This window comes from Oxyura jamaicensis, chromosome 3 (assembly GCF_011077185.1).
Source record: "Oxyura jamaicensis isolate SHBP4307 breed ruddy duck chromosome 3, BPBGC_Ojam_1.0, whole genome shotgun sequence".
Lineage (NCBI taxonomy): Eukaryota > Metazoa > Chordata > Aves > Anseriformes > Anatidae > Oxyura > Oxyura jamaicensis.
In genome coordinates, this window is record NC_048895.1 from 358,341 (window position 1) to 377,389 (window position 19,049).

The 19,049-nt window shown below is 42.6% G+C and overlaps 1 protein-coding gene across 1 annotated transcript; it reads right to left on the bottom strand.

Moving 5' to 3' along the window:
• Positions 1 to 3,607: 3,607 nt before the first annotated feature.
• On the bottom strand, positions 3,608 to 18,532 carry CRNKL1 (crooked neck pre-mRNA splicing factor 1). Its single transcript, XM_035320963.1, has 14 exons — positions 18,428 to 18,532; positions 18,063 to 18,215; positions 13,480 to 13,571; positions 13,216 to 13,374; positions 12,692 to 12,858; positions 11,997 to 12,175; positions 11,175 to 11,345; positions 10,293 to 10,484; positions 9,569 to 9,628; positions 8,270 to 8,350; positions 5,712 to 5,951; positions 5,173 to 5,274; positions 4,338 to 4,586; positions 3,608 to 3,888 (listed from the first exon to the last, which is right to left on the bottom strand). The coding sequence occupies exons 1-14, from the start codon at positions 18,473 to 18,475 to the stop codon at positions 3,721 to 3,723; spliced, it is 2,061 nt and encodes a 686-aa protein (XP_035176854.1). The 5' UTR covers positions 18,476 to 18,532; the 3' UTR covers positions 3,608 to 3,720.
• Between the last annotated feature and the right edge of the window lie 517 nt (positions 18,533 to 19,049).

Genomic DNA, 19,049 nt, shown 5'->3' on the forward strand with positions numbered 1-19,049 from the left:
TAATTTAGTTCAACATCACTTTGACACATGTTATAAGCATTTCAGCCTTGCTTTTCAGAGCAGTGCAAAACACAGAAGCCTGCAGGAGGTCAGAGACATTATCTAGTAGGGAAAGAGTCAGGAGGCAGGGGAAGCAGCTGGGAAACACAAATCTGAGCCTGGGTACAGCCTTGATCAGTTCGTTTGCATTTGTTCACATCTCAAAAATGCAGGAAAGGCCAGGAAGCTCAGAGCTCAGGACAGGGAGAGCACCCAAGTGTCCTGGGGACACCTGGAAGAAAAGCCACTTACCTTGGAGAGGATGAGGCAAGGGGCAGAAGCAGTGAGACAAGGGTAGAATAACAACAACAATCAAAGTAAAATTTAAATTGCACAAGTCAGTTTTCTACTTCTGCAGTTACCATCCACCAGGGCATAGGAAACTGCAAAGGCAGCATCAATCTCCTCTAAATTACCTCCCATCTAGTGCAGCTGAGATGTTAGTTCTCTCTTAAGCTAACAGAAGCCAGCCCTGCCTGTTTAATCAAGCAGGCAGTTCTTCACCAGCATGAGAGCTCTTTAGATCTACTAAAAAACCATAATCCTTGCAAACCGTAAATTGCTATTATCAGGGCTGTGGCTTGCCAGGATACAAACACTATTTCAATATAAGAATGAAATAAAGACACCTAATGATACGTCACCCATACAAATTAAAATAGAGGAGCTTGTATGAAAGCCACCGCTGCATTATCAATACACTTTATTGGCAAGTTGCCTCACTTACTAAACAAATGCATGTCAGTTCTTGCATTCTTCCTTATCACTAGCAGAGGAATTATGTTGAAATTATTCAGAATCTTATACACATGCATGATGTGAATTATGCATATACATGATGATAAAGAGACTTGCTGCATCCAACCTGCAGGGAGGAAACCTGTGAGCATCGCTCCCCAGAGATCAGCTGGGACAGAGCCCATATTCCTTGCACTGCCAGCTCTCCCCAGCAGCCCTCTGCCCCAGAGGCATCAGAAGAGTCAAAGCCTGTTATAACCAAGTTTTTCCTATAGACATGGAGTTCGTGTGCAGGGAAGAACATCACAGAACAATTACTAAGATAGCCTGAAGTTCAGGTACACACTCATCCCTGTGTTTGTACATAGTGTCAAAGAGAAACTATGTACATAGTGTCAAACACTGCTGGGCTTTGAGTCCCCAAAACCCCAGTTGAGAGCAACTGCATGCAGAACAGCTCCAGAAGGCCCAGGTTGAGGGGGTGGAGAAGTGGAAGGGTTTGGAGATGCCACTTCCATATCTCCCTCTTGCTTCTCTGCACAGGTCTGCTCTCCATGCCTCCAGGAAGCACCCACAGGCAAGACTGTGGAGTGAAGCTTTCCTGAGACCTCCGGAGGGGGGCAGGAGGCTCAGCACCCCCAGCCTTGTAACAGCAAGGTGGTGAACAGGACTGGCAGAGCAGGCAAGAAGACAGGCAGCAACACAAAGCGACCACTGGTCTGGGCTCAGAGGAGCGCCTTGCACAATTTGGGTGACACTTGTGACAATTCACACACAGGAAGAAGAGGCACCATGTCCTCCTTCACGTAAGCAAACCAGCAGCAGACAGGAAACAAATTGCCTGTGGCCATCAGAAAGACAACAGCGTGGCACGTGTCCCATTGTACAAGGCTTGCATGGTTTTCCACGATGGCTGGTCCAACAGTAAAGCAGCCAGGCACTGCAGCAGGCTGCCTGGAGAGAGACTGGCACCACTGTGCTTCAGAGGGCAGGGCAGGCAGGCAAATTCCCAGCTTGGTGCACCCCATCCTGCTGCCAGGCCAACTCACACCCCAACCTGCCTCCAAGCAGCAGCCATGCACCCGATGTTTTGCTTCTTCCTTGCTCACGCATGGAGCAGGAAAAGGGGAATGGTGTGAGTCTAAGTGACCAGAAACAGTTGTGCTCTGTAACACCCACACAAGGAGCAGCTCGCTCCTCTTTTTATCTGGTGTTCTTCATTCAGCTTGTGTCTTTAAGACAAAGCAAAGATTGCCTCAGCCTTCAGCAAAGAGCTTGAAGTCAGTTATCACCATAACATTGCTTCATTCAGCTTCACTTACAAATATTTTTGAGAAAAATCTTTAATAGGCTTGAGGTAAGGTGTGCAAAACAGGAGAGCTTTATCCAGAAGGCGCATAGATTGTGAAGCCCAAGGACTCACCCAGCAAGCCCTAGAAGTCACAGCTACCCTACAGACCCTCTTCTCTACTCTGTGCCAGCAGAAAAAAAAAAAAAAAAAAAAACACGTGTGCGCCAAATATCTCTTTCAAAATCAGCAATCCACAATTTTAAGAAAAAACTACTGCAGAAGAGATTTCTTTAGCTGTTCCCATTAGATCTTAAGTATGTTTCAAACGTTTCGAGCTGTGCACAAGTCCCAGGACGCACCCAGCACCCACTATTTCCCAGTCTGTAAGACTAGAGTCCTGAAACTTGCACTCGAGCAGAAAGCCTCAGACGAAGTGTCTCTGCTGCCACCTGGTGCCCCAGCACACCCGGCCAGCCGAGAGCTGTGCTTGGCTGCCGGGACACAACTGGACCACGGCAGCTGCCTCCCACTGGAAAAATTAAAGACTACTGGCAAAATTAAAGCCCAGAAGGCATAAAAGCCATAAATTTAGATAAGCTCGATTTCACATTTTACGTCAATACAACACGGTTGGTTTTTACAAACAGCACTGATTTACTGTGCAAGCTTTTAGGAAGATTTCACAAGAAAGAATTGGCACAAATATACATCAGCATCACAACCACAAGTTGCACTGAAATTATCAAAGCAAACAAAAGCACACACACTCAATAATCAGGCTTTAATAGAGAGTGTATAAACTTACATAGCTGATTAGAAAACCCAAACATCTAATTTTACCTGAGAAAAATGATTAAGAAGTAACCCAAGGACAAGACCATACGAGCAAGACTTTTCCTTGCTGGCCAGCCAGCCGCATAAAGTAACATCACTGAACATGGGACAAAACAGGGCTGGAAGGACTTACCAGGGTAAGCAGAGGATTGCACAGACTCATCCTGTGAGCACTTCAAATAGGCACCCACACCAGCAGACACCCCAAGAGCAAGGGAAGCGCTTCCCCAACTTCATCCTCTCAGCATTCCCATGTTTGCAGGCACATCCCTAGCAAATGCATCCTACCTTCACCGAGCGTCTCACCTACACCCCCTACCCGATACCCACCATCTCCCCCCCCCATTGGGACCAGGCCCAGGCCCCTCACTTGGCAGGGTCGGGAGAACCACCTGGGTTCTCCTGCCCTGGAATGTCACCCAGGGCCACACGGGACCCTCCTGCATAACATTTCTGGACTTCTCCTGGCCAAGAACAAGAGCATTTTCTATTGTACTAATGATTTTTTTTTTTTTAAATAAAAAGACTCCCCCCAAGACTTTATGAAAGAAAAATCTTCTGCTCATTGCTTCTTCCCTTCTTACAGTTCTCAGACTGCTAGTAATAGCTGCAGATTCCTGTACTTGCCTCAGGATGCTGCCTTTCAGTTGCTAGAAATAAGACACTATAAAAGAGAATCACCTCCAATACAATGCTTTTTTTTTAAAAAAAAAAAATTCTCTGAAGTCAAAAATAGTAAAACCCTTCAAGTACATTTATTCATCACCAATGAAAATACTGTACAACACTCAAGAAAAGGAACAGGGGAAGGCAACATATTAAGTCTGGCTTTCATCAATGTCTTTGTCTGGATCCATTTCTGCAGCTTCACTCTCCTGTTGCTGTTTCTTCCAGAGTTTAGCCATTGCAAGTAGTTTGAGATTAGGCTGATTGGCAGTATCTTCTGGGAAAATATAATCATAATATTCCTCCCAGCCAGCATCAGACTAGGGAAAAAAAAAATACAAAGCAGGTTTAATTTGCATGTTAATGTTAGCTATTAGAAGATGCTTCTAATAAGCATAAAAATGAGATAAAATTAAAGTAATATTTGTTACAACATCCATAGCAGCTAAAACCAGTAAGCTGAATGGGTGTGAGACTATACTACTTCTGCTGTGCATAACAACCAAGCAGATGTGATGAACAGCTTGCCTAGTTTCTTCAAGTTACAAAACACTGTTAGTATAGCACTACCTACAGCTAGTTTCATTTGCCTGGCCTGCTGAAGAGCAAGGAGCTTGGCAGTGTGTACTTCAGGCCAATGCTTGTCTTCAATCAGAGCAGTAATACTGGTACACAGTTAGAGCACCCATCACTGCTGAATTTGTCGTATCAGATCCGAGCATAAAGCCATCAAGAATTCAGAAAGAATACTTGCATTGTTTCCTCTTACCCCATCTTCAGCCTGCAGTTTTCTCCTCTTCTTTATTTTTTCAGGCATAAGTTTTTCTATTCTCTCTTTGGTGGTATAATTTCCGAATCCCTCTTCAAAGTTCTTCCAGGATTCCAGAAGCATGACTCTTTCCTCTTTCTCCTCACAGTTTCGCATTGCCTTATTAGCCTCTTCATAAATCTGCCGACATCTTGACAAACTATCTTCCCTTCCAGCAGATAGTTCAAACTGTGCAAAGCTGATCCATACCTGTGGCAGAAAAAAAACAAAAATCAAGATGAAACTTCCATCCTTAAGTCTTACAAAAATCACAGGTTAAGTGATAGTTTAAAAGAAAACAAAGCAACCAAAAAAGGAAATATCAATGCAAGTCTAAAGTACTTTTTTTATAAGCAGATACCCAGAAATTTCATGTTTGTTTCACGTGTGATATTTACCTCATTTTGACAAGGCAGAATATTCACATAAGCAACTCTGACAAATATCTTGCACTTATTTCAGGTCATGATAAATCTGTTTGAATTCAGTCAAATGACAGCACTAAGTTATACCTTGAAAATCACAACTAATTTTTCTTTCCAATGTTTTAGCATCTAAAATTCCAAAGCAATTCAGCAGGAAGAGGGCTGCTTTCCAAAGCTTTTACACAGTCTTCTTTCATATAAGATATTCCTTTTGTTATAGGAAAGTTAGAAATTTCTTTTCCCTTTTAATACCACTGGCATGAGACTGAACTTACATTCTCAGTCAATTTCAGACAGCCAGGCAACCAAAGCAGTCAAGGCTTTCTATCAACCATGGACTCGATTCAAGCCCAATTCTGTATTCTGGGTACCTTAACATGCTGTGTCCGTTGAAGCAATCTGCGGTAAAGATTTCTTGTTTTCTCATACTCCTCTTGCTCAATTTCAAAGTCAATGTAGGATTTCCAAAGAACCTGCAAAACAGAAGTCTCTCCTTACATTCACAGCCTCTTCAAACTACCCTGTATCTAACAGAGATAATGCCAAAAAAAAAGTTTTTAATGGAGGAGCATGGATAAATGTGAACATTGTAAAAATGAATTTCAGAGATCTGAGTATTATTTCACTGTACTAGCTAAGATCAAGACTAAGTAATATGAAATCTTGCCCACATAATCCATTTAGCTTACTCCTGTAAGCAGGTTTCTCTCCATTCTTTGTCATGGGTTTTTATAGACCCATGTACCCTGCTAAGAAACAGATGGTACCTTAATGAGACACAGACTAGGCCACTATGGTAAGCAGTTCTGTTCAAGCTTTCAAGCTGTTAGATCATTTACATTTTAATTAGCCACACTATGTAACAAATACCTTAAAATTACTCAAATGTAAAGTTCATCTTCCCCCTTACCTCTGGCATGTCTAGCCGGGGCTGGCCAATAGCCAATTCATATATTGCACGGGCTCTGTCAGTATCACCAAGGATGGTCTCCAGTTCAGCAAATTTAATCCATGATGTGCAGTTTTCTGGTGCAAATTCCAGGAATTTTTCATACAGCTTTCGGCAACGATCAAATTCCCGCAGTTGTAACTCCAGTTCAATATAACCTTTAAAAAGTTTGTTTTTTGGACATTTACCTATGGATGTTCCCTGTTAAGAAGCCAAAAGCCAAAAAACGCTTAGAGATACTGCCAAGGAGGAAAAAAACAAAACAAACAAGAAAACAAACTCTGCTATTTCTAAACAACTTTTTACTGTTTGGTATTTAACTGAAATGCATTTTTGAACGGAGTCTGTTTTAAGACACTGGTCAGGGCTAATATGAAATCTAATCAATGTCTGCAAAATGAATGTGCATACATAAAACATCCACAAAACCTGAAAACAGAAAAATTTCTGACTGGTTACACTTTTAAATAACATCAACTTCCCATGAAGTATTAATTGAATCTCACCGTGGCTCAACAAATGAACGCTTCATCTTGCATCAAAAGCTGAAGAAAGCAAAGTACCAGTCTGTGCCAGTCTTCCAGGTAAGCAGTTCTGAATTATCTTATAAAACAAATTATACCAAGAGAAACAGTTGTCTCCTGGACCACCAGTGGTATGCATCATTACATAGAGAATTGTCCACATTACCTGACCGCTGACTTACAGTAATGGATAGATGGAGAAGAAAGTTTAAACCAAATTTGTTTTGGTATGCTTCAGCATCTGAACAAAACTGCCTGTCCTCAGCCACAAGTACCAAGCTATGAAAAATCAGTTTCTGATTTTTAATTTGGGAATCTTTTGAAGCAATAGTTAAGACTGACCACATCTGTGACATGTATATAGTGAGCTTCACTCTGACACATTTCTGAAGACAAGTATTATTTATTAGGTACTGGAACCTCTGCTCCTCCAAGCTGCTATGAATAAGTAATTTGAGACTAAATTCCCTTAATGCAATTCTCCTGCACAACTTCAGTACACATTGCCTATCTTGGTACTTAACAAAAATGGAGGAAACCACAACTCTGAAATATTGATTTGGTCACCATTAGGTCTCTCCAGCTCTAAAAATGCATTTACTGTTTCAAAATATGCTTGGTTCTTCACCATGGCCCACCCCATTAATACTTCTTAAGCAGCATAGCCTTCAGCCTGTCCTGGCTCCTGTCTCAAAGTCCCAGCATCCCTCAAACACTGAGAAAACAAAGAATCCATGCAACATCTGCAGCCAGTGAAAAATAAGGCATAACAATATACTGCCTGCATGCTGACAAGAGCTTCAGGATCAGGAGTTGGACCTGTTCTTCTGCATGGTGACAGTGTGAGACCTAGATACTCACCTCAGGACAGAAGCAAGGCTTCTTGCCAAAGAGGTGGTTCAAAATCAACTTACTGCAAAAGCAAGGTTAACTGTATGCCAAATCTAGGTCCAATCCCCCCACAAAAAAGATTATGGCTGCACCAACAGAGCGACCAAAACAGCCTTTTCAGAATATATTAAAACTATCATGCCTAAAAAAAAAAAAAGGGGGCTGGAAGCAGGATGCTGATTGGTGACTAAGGTAATTTGGAAATATCTTAAACTAAGCTAGAACAGAAGTGTGCTTCAAGACAGATGGTTGTCCTCTCCTGCAGGGAGACATTAATAGTCTCACAGTGGACTTAATCCCTCTGCTTTGTTCCCCCCCCCCCGGCCAAAGGCAGGAGTCAAGCTCAACAGACAAAGTTTTATTAGCACGTTAGAGGGTAAACTTGATCCAGTGTCAGCTACAGAGGGCCATTCACATTTATAATCTTATCATTGCTGTGACATGTATACAATCAACTTCCTTTTCAAAATCAAGCCACCTCAACTGCTACTATTACTAACTTTCTCTCCAAATTCCTAACAGTCACCCAAATTATTAAGAATATCTGAACTGAGGAGAAAGCAAATTTTTCATTTTAGAAGGTTTTTCTGCCAAAATGCATTCCATCATTCTCTGACATCGTAGTGAATTCTCAGCAGAAGCTCTTGAGTTGCCCCAGAGACCCCATGATTGCTTCTGTCAGCAACCCAGTAGCTAGGATTTAATCTACTATGCAAGTCTTAATTTCTGAGAGTCAAAAAACTCCTACTGATTTGGGTTTTTAAATAGCTATTGTCAGTTCAAGTACCGTTGAAACAAATCACCAGCGGTTAAAAAATTTCAAGTGTACTAAGCTTATTTGGGTACCTTTCTATTAAGATGTATGTTTTGTCAGCTGAAACGGGAAAGATGCATTCATTTCAGTCCATGGCTAATTCATCATATCAAGCTATGCTTCTTTTTAAATCATACGTGACAGTAAATACTGGTCCCTGCAGATTTTCTAGGATGCTTTTTTAAGTGGATTAGTACAGTGATTTATAAAGGACAATTTAAGATCTTTTAATGCCATTCCCTTGTTACTATTAGTTAGCAAAGTCACTTATGGAATTAACCAAAGCTTACCAAAGCTCTTCTGGCAAGTGGAAGGTTTTTCTGTCGTATTTCAAATTGTGCATACAGCAGCCATATTTTGGCAAATGTAAACTGAAAGAAAAAGAACAATGTGATGCCTAGGTTGGAAGCTTTGCAATTAAATTTTGCACATTCATTAAAAATCATCGCTGTCTACACACAGAGACACATTATTGCTACTGCAGTTGACTTCTGTGTTTTCCTGCCGAAAAAGATGAGACTGCAACCCAAAACAAACTCTCTACACCAAGACAATTTACTCTACCACGGATGGAAAGTAAAAATAGCCAGGACAGAAGTCTCTCCAAGGAAAGAAAACAGTAAATCAATCAACTGATAGGTAAAATATCAGCTATTACTAAAAAAAAAAAAGCTAATCAACTCTTAATTATTACAGATTAACACTAATTCACCTAGTTGATACTCATGATGTGATGAATGACAGATTAGAGAAGGACTAAGTACAGGGACTAAGATTTCTTGACATTCCAAAGCAACGTGTTGGTTGTTTTCAATGTTTGGCCATGCAGATATTTTAGTTAAAATTCACAAAAAAAAAAAAAAGTCAGAAAGTCAGATCTTGAAGACTGTAATGGAGAATATAAACTCTAATGATGGTTTATGAAATGTACCTCCCACAGCTGGGATTAGGTAAACAATTAGAAATAGTTACTATAAGAGGTGGTAACTATATAAAATTGACTAACAGATATTTTGCAAAGACTGCAAACAAATAGGTTGAGAACAAGTATGAAAGAACTAACTTGAGGAGTAAAGTTAGGTAAAGAAGAGATAAAACAATCTTCTACCATTTAACAGCACTAAAGTGTCTCCTAAGTATGTGATATTTCAGCTTTTTATAGCATTCTTGATAACTTAAAGTTACTGATGAAACACTAATTACATGTCTGTATGAGGAAGTCTGACATCAGTGTGTAGCCTACTGTTTCCCAGTGATGATATAAGTTACAGACACGTAATGCCTTAAATGGGAGGGGGGGAGACACTATGGATTTTAGAAAATTAACTTTATGAATCCGGAAGGGAGTCTACTTAAAACCATGGATGAATACCTCCCTTGTTCTTGAGCAGGGTCTTCAGAAGTGTGCTAGTAGCATTATGGAGGGGCTTATGCACCTCAACCTTGCTTTCTACAGTATGCCTGATTAAAGACAATTTAAAGGACTTCTGAACCAGGAAGTAGTGGAAAGAAGCAGGGGGAGAAACCTAAAGGATCTCCGTACCAAGGTTTTTAATCCAAGACTTTATATGAACTTGAAGGAGCCATACCTTCTTGTGGGGAATGAGCTGAATACATGCCTGATAAACTTGTCTGGTTCGCTCTGGATCCTGTAAGAACAGGCAAAACTAAATACTCCATTCACTACTCAGATTATGGTACAGTAATTACATAGTTTTATATCACACAGTGATTACCAAATGCAGAACAGTATTTTTAAGCACAGGAATTTAGAATCATGTATACTTAAAAAGTCTATATATTTTCTATATATCTGTGTGCACAGTTCAAAGACGGTAACTTCTGAGGGTCAGTAAGTCTTTTGAAATAAGGTTCCTCATTAAGAACGATACAATTAAACCAGTAGTGTTGCATTTAGGAGGGAAAAAAAATATTTTTCTTTTTACCAAACAGTGAAGTATGATTTTATGAGATAAAGCACAGCTATGTTACATGACTGATAACAAGGTAAAGTCTCGAAAGGCCACCAAAGCAAAATTTAAGTAGTTTTGTTATATTACTTGTAATACCATTGTATTTGTAATTTTATGTTATATGACAGATAAACAAAAGAAATAGCTAGTGAAGCTTAAATACTTGTCTCCCATGTAAAGATGCTACACACAAATGCAAGTGTGTCGTGTATAGTGGGAAAGATTTAAATAGCAAATCATGTAGCAAATGACAACTTTTTTTTTTTGTATTAACATATCTGTAGCTATTTAGTGTAAGGAAAATACCTGGGAAAGAAAAAGACTTAAAATTACTACTGGCCTTTGCTTCCAGCTCTTCATATAATGCATAGTTAATCCAAAGATAAATATATCTCTTCCAGTGTCTCTTCTCTTGAATTGGAGGAATGTTGGCAATGGCTCTTTCATATACTTCTCGGACAGTCTCTGCATCTGCATCGCTTTCAACTAACCTTAAGTAGTCAAACCATGCATCATAATTATGTGGATTTGCCTTTCAGAAAGATGGGAGCAGATAAATGGGAAAGAAATTTCAGTAACTGAAAATAAAACTTGTTCCTTTGCTTACAGTTTCTATGTAGAATTTCTCTTTTAAAACTAATCATTGAAATATCAGTAAAAACTGTCAGTCTCCAGTATGCTAGAGCTAGAGGTTTTGAGAGGGGGAGGGGGAGGTGAAGGTCAGTTAAAGTGTCTTTACTTCTCTGTTTTTATTTTTACCTACATTCTTTGTGAAGGCAAAAGAAAGTATGAGAATAAGAAATGAAGAAATGTGCAGTATTCAGCAATTTGGTGAATAGTAGATAGGTATGGCACATCTGTTTCCTTACAAAAAGGTATTTCTGCACGAATGAGTAGACGTTACTGCATAACAGAAGTGAAGGAATAAGTTACAAGCTAAACTGTGAAGAGTAATGAGTTCTCAGTGCAATCAAAAACTTTGGCTCCACCATCTACATTAGACTGCAGAAATGAAAAAGCAGTGAACATGAGCATTGTTCTCTTGCCTGTGGATGGAATTCTGTCTCCACGAAGAACATTTATTGGGATCTTTTTTTGGCGGAAGTACCACAGGTAATATAATAAATATAATAAAAAGTCAGCCTTCCTATCATAAGACACTTGCTTCCCTTAAGCAGCAGGTGGATGTATGATGAGCCCAGCAAATATCTGTAATGCGTACCTTCACCTCCTCTTCATACTGGAATCTTCTCTTGCTGACAATGATGTCTTCAATTCCCCTTCTATCTCCAAACTTCTTCTCAAAGATGGTGTAATTTTTGAAGAGATTTTGAGCGTCCTGTTTTGGAATTCTATCCAAGGCATATTTGTAGATCACCCTTACTCTTTCAAACTGAAAACATTAAACATCACTTGAATTGTATTTGGAATGCGTCTCTTCTCCTATCCCACAACGTGTGTTTTAGTTTGTCAATGACCTTTTAGCGGTATTTACAGTAAACGATTGTTTTAGTACAGGACTAACATAAATCTCCCTGAAGAGTAAGACTTGAAGGGAAAGGAAAATCTGTAAATACCAAAATCTATCATCACTTAGTCATTTACAGGTTTGCAATATTTAAAATATTTTTAAGGGTCTGTGGTTTGGGGTTCAGAGAATGTTTTGAATTGCTAAATAGCCCGAGCACTTCAACAAGAGCATCTGGGAAGTACATGACTAATTTAATTCCTCTTTTTATCAAGCAGTCAGTTGATATAGAGTGTCAAACTTATAAATCTGAGGACATGTATTGGATTTAAAGGCGCTGTTTTCAGGTTTCATAGATTTTGTGCTTACTTTCTTAGAATATATTTACTCAATGTCACCAAAAGACAAATAGAAGCTAGGCAAAAAATTGATTCCTTAACTCAGACTACAGTAAGACCTCAAAGGTTTTGGAAAAAACAGAAGTATTGAAGTGATCATTAAGCAGCCTGGAGTTTGATATTCAAAAAGAAATCTTGTGGGGATAGTTAGTACCAGCCTGATGTAAGGAAGTCTTACTTCTTTCTGGTTCTCCTCAAATTTTGCAAAAGCCACATACAAGTGCTCATCCATATGGTCTTCCCCGAAGAACTCCACTGCCCTCTCATATACTTTCCTTGCGTGAGCAAAATAACAGTGCTTTTCTTCAAAGCGAGCATACTTGATCCAGTTCTTCACATCAGGGTGAACAATAACAAGTAGAGCGATGTTAAAGAAACAGTATCACTTGAATTGGACATCTCAAATTGTATTCTTCCCAGTGACTACAAGCTCAGGGACTATATGAAACAACTCCGATGAATGATATATACAAGGGACAAAACTGGGAAGAATACAAAACAGCTCTGAGCATGCAAAGGCTTCATGTTCAGTACCGAGAACTTGAATTTTAAAAAAGGAATAGAAGTCGGACAAGGGTCAGGGAAAAGGTTAAGGAGGAGAAAACTGAAATAAATGTTGACTGCAAAAAAGCCAGAAGTATGAGTGCTATTACATATTCACTGTTGTGGAAGGATATGTCCATTCACTTAACTGAATTTGGAGGCATATACTAAGCATGTGTGCAATACCAACTGCTGGATCTCAGCATGGTGTTTTACTCCAGCACACCCTGGTAAAAAGGAACCTAGGGACATACCTAGAGACAGAATAGACAAGCAAGAAATGAAGAAGTCTAAACTTGGGTAGCAGTGACCATGCACTAAAAAGGATATATCTCTCATAAATGGTACGTGCCCTGTCCACCTCCTTGTATCTCAGCTCAAAGTTAATATAGGAATGCCAGGCTTGCTCCTCTGGTTGCCACTCCATCCAACGTTCAAACACCTGACGAGATCCAGCAACATTCCCCAACATCTCTTCCATGTAAGTATATTTATACCTTGGAAAACAAGATCAAGTGTTTAAAATCACTTCGTAAGTACATAAATTTCAATCATTTTTCAAGTGCTTAATAAAAGAATCATGGAGCCTTCTACACCTATTCCCCACTTGCATTCCAGAAATGCCTATAGTGTTGTGATGGGCAGCATGCAAACACATGAATATCCTTTTCTCCAATGCTCTTACCATCTGAAAAGTATACAACTATTCCAAAATTAAGCCTTTACCTCTTTTGGGGCTAGCCTGAAGAACTGCAGAAAGAGAAGACAATGTACTTTTGCATGATGCCAAAATTAAAAAAAAAAAAAAGATCTCTTTGGGGGTAAAAGAAATGCTCCATTCTCTGTAAACATACCAGAACTGGTTCACCCTAGGGAGGGTGGTAATGGCTCGATCCCAAATGTTTCGGGCATGATTAACCTGGCGGTTCTTCATTTCCATTTCTGCATATTTCAGCCAGAGTGTGACATTTCTGTAGTCTACATCTAAAGCACGCTCGTAAATGGAACGGGCTCTGGAAAGCAAAGAGAAGTTGCGCATTTAACATGCCTCTAAGACTGAGAGTGTTTATCAATGTGTCTTAAAATGTTTAAGAGATCTATAACAATTTCATAATTACCTCTGTATTTCTTTTAGGCTTTCCTCCCATTGTGCGTACTTTATCCAGTTACTGATAACAGTTCTGTTTTTTCTTATGTTATCTTCAAAAGTCTGAGAAGAAAATTATTTCTGTAAGTAAAAAAATTTCTTCTGTGCAGACCAATCTTTTTATAAATGGCTTGCAAATTATTATTACTGGAATGAACTCTAGATGTCTTGCGTAGAATCACAGAATGGTTTGAGTTGGAAGAGACCTAAAAAATATATATTTCCAACCCCTCACCGTGGGCAGGGACACCTTCCAACAGACCAGGTTCCTCAAAGCCCTGTCCAACCTAGCCTTAAACACTTCCAGGGACAGAGCATACACAGCTTCTCTGGGCAGCCTGATCCAGTGCCCCACCAACCTCACAGTAAAGGACTTCTTCTGAATATCTAATCTGAATCCACTTTTTAAATTTAAAGTAATTAATCTTTGTCCTATCTTTGCACTCCCTGACAAAGAGTCCCTCCACAGCTCTCCTGCAGCCCCTTTTACGCACTGGCAGGCTGCTGTAAGGTCTGCCTGGAGCCTTCTCCTCTCCAGGCTGAACAACCCCAACTCCCTCAGCCTGGCTTCATAACAGAGGTGCTCCAGCCCCTTGTGCCCTCCTCTGGACTCATTCTAATACTTCCATGTCCTTCTTGTGCTGGGGTCCCAGAGCTGAACACAGGCTCCAGGTGGGGACTCACGAGAGCAGAGCAGGGGGGGACTATCCCCTCCCTTGCCCTGCTGCCATGCTGCTTTTGGTACAGGCCAAGGTATGGGTGCCTTCCCGGGCTGCAAGCACACATTGCTGGCTCATGTTGGGCTTCTCATCAACCAACACCCCCAGGTCCTTCTCCTCAGGGCTGCTCTCAATCCACTCTCCACCCAGCCTGTATTTATGCTTGGGACTCCCCAAGCCCACGTGCAGGACTTGGCACTTGGCCTTGTTGAACCTCATGAGGTTCACACAGGCCCACCTCTCAAGCCTGTACAGGTCCCTCTGAATGGCATCCCTTCCCTCTAGCGCACTGACTGCACCACACAGCTTGATACCATCAGCAAACTTGCTGAGGGTGCACTCAATTTCATTGTCCATGTCACCCAAAAAGATGTTAAACAGCATCAGTCCCCAGTGCTCTTCCCCTCTCCCTAATGTTGTAACCCCACTGTAGAAGGCCACCAGATTTGTCAAGCACAATCTGCCCTTAGTGAAGCCATGTTGGCTGTCACCTATCACCTCCTTATTTCCCAGGTGCCTTAGCAGAGTTCCCAAGAGGATCTGCCCCACGATCTTGCCAGGCACAGAGGTGAGACTGACTGGCCTGTAGTTCCCTGAGTCTTCCTCTTTTCCCTTTTTAAAAATAGGGGGTTATGTTTCCCCTCTTCCAGTCAGTGGGAACTTCACCAGATGGCCACAGCTTCTCAAATATGATGGACAGTGGCTTAGCAACTACATCTCCCAGTTCCCTTAGGACCCTCAATGGATATGACATATATCATCAGGTCCAGCAGACTTATGCACCTTCAGGTTCCTTAGACTGTCTCAAACCTGATCTTCTCCTACACTGTGTGGTTCTTTATTCTTCCAGTCCCTGCCTTTGCCTGCTGCGGCCCAGTCCATGTTGGCTGGAGCTCTTGTCAGTGAAGACTGAGGCAAAAAAATCCTTGAGTACCTCAGCTTTCACATTTATCCTGGGTGACCAGGCCTCCCACTTCCTTCCGGAGAGAGCCCAAAGTTTCCCTAGTCTTCTGATTATCACTGATGTACCTATTGAACCCTTCTTGTTGCCCCTGATGTCCATGGCCAAATTTAATTCTAACAGGATTAGGCTTTCCTAATTTAATCCCTGGATGCTCAGACAATGTTTTTGTAACCCTCCCAGGCTAGCTGTCCTTCCTTCCGCCCTCTGCAGGCCTCCTTTTGCTGTCTGAATTTGGCCAGGAACTCCTTGTTCATCCATGCAGGTTTCCTGGCATTTTTGCACAACTTCCTCTCTGTTGGGATGCATATCGCTCCTGAGCTTGGAGGAGGTGATCCTTAATATTAACCAGCTTTCTTAGCCCCTCTTCCCTCCAAGGCCATGTCCCTTGGTACTCCACACCAAGCAGATCCCTGAAGAGGCCAAAGTCTGCTCTCCTGAAGCCCAGAGTAGCGAGCTTGCTGTGCTCCCTCCATGTTGGCCTCAGGATCCTAAACTGCACCTTCTCACAGCCACTGCAGCCAAGGCTGCCCTTGAGTTTCAGATTCCCCACCTCTTCGTTGGTGACAATGAGGTCTAGCACAGCACCTCTCCTCATTGGTTCTTCTATCACATGGAGAAGAAAGTTGTCAGTAATGCACTCCAGAAACCTCCTGGATTGCCTACACTCCACTGTATGACAGATATCCGAGTCCAGAGAAGGGCAACGAAGCTGGTGAAGGGTGTGGAGAACAAGGCTTACGAGGAGCGGCTGAGGGAGCTGGGGTTGTTTAGCCTGGAGAAGAGGAGGCTAAGGGGTGACCTTATTGCACTCTACAGGTACCTGAAAGGAGGCTGTAGGAGGTGGGGGTTGGTCTATTCTCCCATGTGCCTGGTGACAGGACGAGGGGGAATGGGCTAAAGTTGGCCAGGGGAGGTTTAGGTTGGGTATTAGGAAGAACTTCTTTACTGAACGGGTTGTTAGTCACTGGAATAGGCTGCCCAGGGAAGTGGCTGAGTCACCATCCCTGGAGGTCTTTAAAAGACATTCAGATGTAGAGCTTAGGGAGATGGTTTTGTGGAGGACTTGTTAGTGTTAGATCAGAGGTTGGACTCGGTGATCTTGGAGGTCTCTTCCAACCTTGACTATTCTGTGATATCAGAGTGGTTGAAGTCTCCCCTGAGGACCACCTGGACTTGTGAACATGATGCTACTACTAGCTGCCTGTAGAGGGCCTCATCCGCTTCATCTTCCTCCTCAGTTGCAGGAAGCAGACTCCCACTATATAATGTCATCCATACCAGCCCTCTCTGTAATCCTGACCCATCAGCTCCTCACCCATCCCCAGGCAGAGCTCCAGGCACTCTAACTGCTCGCTTACATTAGAGGGCAACAGCCCCTCCTCAACTCCCGTCTGTGCTTCCTAAAGAGCCCATGTCCTTCCACCCCAACACTCCAGGAGAACCATCCTACCACATCTCTGTAATGCCAATGAGGTCACAGCCCTGCAGGTGTGTGTAGATCTGTAACTCCTCTTCTTTACTCCCCATGCTATGGCTTTGCACAGAGACATTTAAGTTGGGCCCCTGATTAAGGTGATGTATGGGCTGGAGCAGCTGGAATTCCTTCGTGCTGCTCTTCAAGTGCTCTCCTACATCGCTCTATATCTACGTAGATGTGACAATACATACTCAACACAGCACTTTCTATGAATTGCATAATAGAGCAGCTAGAAACGTTGATTGCTATACAGATAAAGACTAAACTCAAGTTCCTGCAAGCTGATGCCTGAAATATTGATGGAACAGTAACTGAGGGCACTACAATTGTGAACTTTTTTTCAGTCTCCTGGTTAGCAATCCCAGTGGCAGCACTACCTGGTTAGATAGAAGCTAGCCATTGCGCAACCCTGAATATACTTGAGTGCACCAGCATAAGTTTATCCGCTTTGATTTCCATACAACATTGTTTTACATTTTTCTTTAAAGCATGCTGCCTTATGATTATTCCCTGGAATTAATACTTTGGCTTCAAATGTAATAGACAAATTTCACAGCTCAGTGCAATGGTGACAGTTTTGTGTTTGGCTGCTGTCAAGATGAATACTATTGGTATAAAACATGGCTAAACACAGTTCAAACACAGCCAACATGCGGTGGCTTGTTATTGCAATTCATGCAAGCAAATAAAAAAACCTAAGAATAAAAAAATCTGTCTGTAGATGTTGACTGTATCTAAAAAGTAACCGATCAAGCCTAGTTGAAAACATTTTAAGTTCACTAAGGATACGTTTGCTTTGCTTTCTATTGATCCAGGACAGAAGTTATCCAAGAAAAAAAAAAAAAAAAAAAAAAAAAAAAAGTTGTACATAAATTTGTACAAGCAAAGCAGTTCTTTTCAATAAAAAAGAAAAAAATATACCTCAAATCTCACATGCAAAATGGTTGTTTCAAGACAACTGTCAAAAAGTAAGCATGATTAGTATAGAAATCTGTTCTAATGTGTGTCCGATGATGTTTAATTATACAAAACAGAAGTACTGCTTATGAACACTGAATTTTTTTAAACAGTTGACGTGGAAATATCACCAGCACTACAAGATTGCTAACGTTACATTATACCGACTGCCGTAATAGTTGTGAAGCTACATACATGTACGCAACCCACCTTGCAATGCTTGAAACATACTGAACATAGACACATAACATGTAATACCAAATTTTGTTAAACATGTTCATAACTTAGCTTTTACACAAAAGTAACAGTTTTTCTAAGAAAGTGCTAGTTTTTAAACTGTAAAAAATGCAAAGGAATAAATATGAAGAACATTCTGTTTAAATTAAGCATACTGAAATTTTGGTGCTTTATAGAAATATATATTTTTTTCCTTTTACCTTCCTTTTCCGAAGTTTGTAATCATTTAGCTCTTCAACATCTGTGATCTTCTGCTGCGGAGGGGGTGGTAGAAGCTCGAGCTCTCTCTCCTTTGCCTCTCTTAAAAGCTGCTCTGCTGTGATCTGGACTTCCGCGGGTGCTTTGTTTTTCACCTGCGAAGTAAAGGCCCCGTTAACGCTTCCCCCTTCCAACGCGCAACTGCAACCTCCCATCACGACAAGGACGAGCTCGGGCCTCGGGCCTCTGGCCCCAAGCCGGGGCCCCGAGCCGGACAGGAGCCGGACAGGAGCCGGACAGGCTTCGGCTTCGGCTTCTCCTTCCTCCTTCGCCCCCCCGGCCCGTTCCCAGCCGCCGCCCAGACCACCTTGGCCACTTTAGGGATCCGCTGCTTCCCAGCTGCCGTAGACGCCATCTTGTCGTCTCGCGCCGCGCCGCGCTGGCCCCGCCCCACTCCCGCCCCCTCGCGCAGCGCCCTCTGCGCGCCGTTGCCGGGGTAACGGCGGCGCGTCCCGGCACCGGCACCGGCTCGGCACGGCACGGCACGGCGGGGCAGAGCGGCGGCGGGCGGCGGGTAAGTGCCCGTCACGGCCGGCGGCCCCTCGCCCCTCGCGCCCCTCACGGCCCCTTCAGAACCCTTCAGGCTCCTCACGGCCCCTCAGGGCGATGCTTTTCCCGCCGGGTGGGCGGTGCGTGCCCCCCATGCAGCGCCCCCTGGCGGCTCGGAGATGGCGCTGCTGCGCCCCTCTGCGCCTCTCACGGCCTGTCACGGCCCCTCTCCGCCCCTCACCGCCCTCGCCGCCATTCAGGGCGGTCGACAGCTGCGGTCCTTACTGGAAACGGAGCTGCTCGCGGCAGTGACGATGCTGGGGCCTGAGGCACCGGCGGCGATGGCCCTGCTGGCCCGGTGGCAACGCGGGACCCGCCGGCTGCCAGGGCCAGGGTCTGCCGGCGCTGCCAATCACCGAAACGGCACCAAAACGGCATAT

What these genes read in the sequence shown, in the direction of transcription:
- CRNKL1 (XM_035320963.1), bottom strand. Translation starts at nt 18,475, where the DNA reads ATGGCGTCTACGGCAGCTGGGAAGCAGCGGATCCCTAAAGTGGCCAAG. An exon ending in CCCGGCTAGACATGCCAGAG is followed by an intron (nt 5,275 to 5,711) that starts GTAAGGGGGAAG and finishes TCTGTTTTGCAG; the next exon opens with GTTCTTTGGAAATCCTACAT. An exon ending in AACGGACACAGCATGTTAAG is followed by an intron (nt 4,587 to 5,172) that starts GTACCCAGAATA and finishes TTTCTGCCACAG; the next exon opens with GTATGGATCAGCTTTGCACA.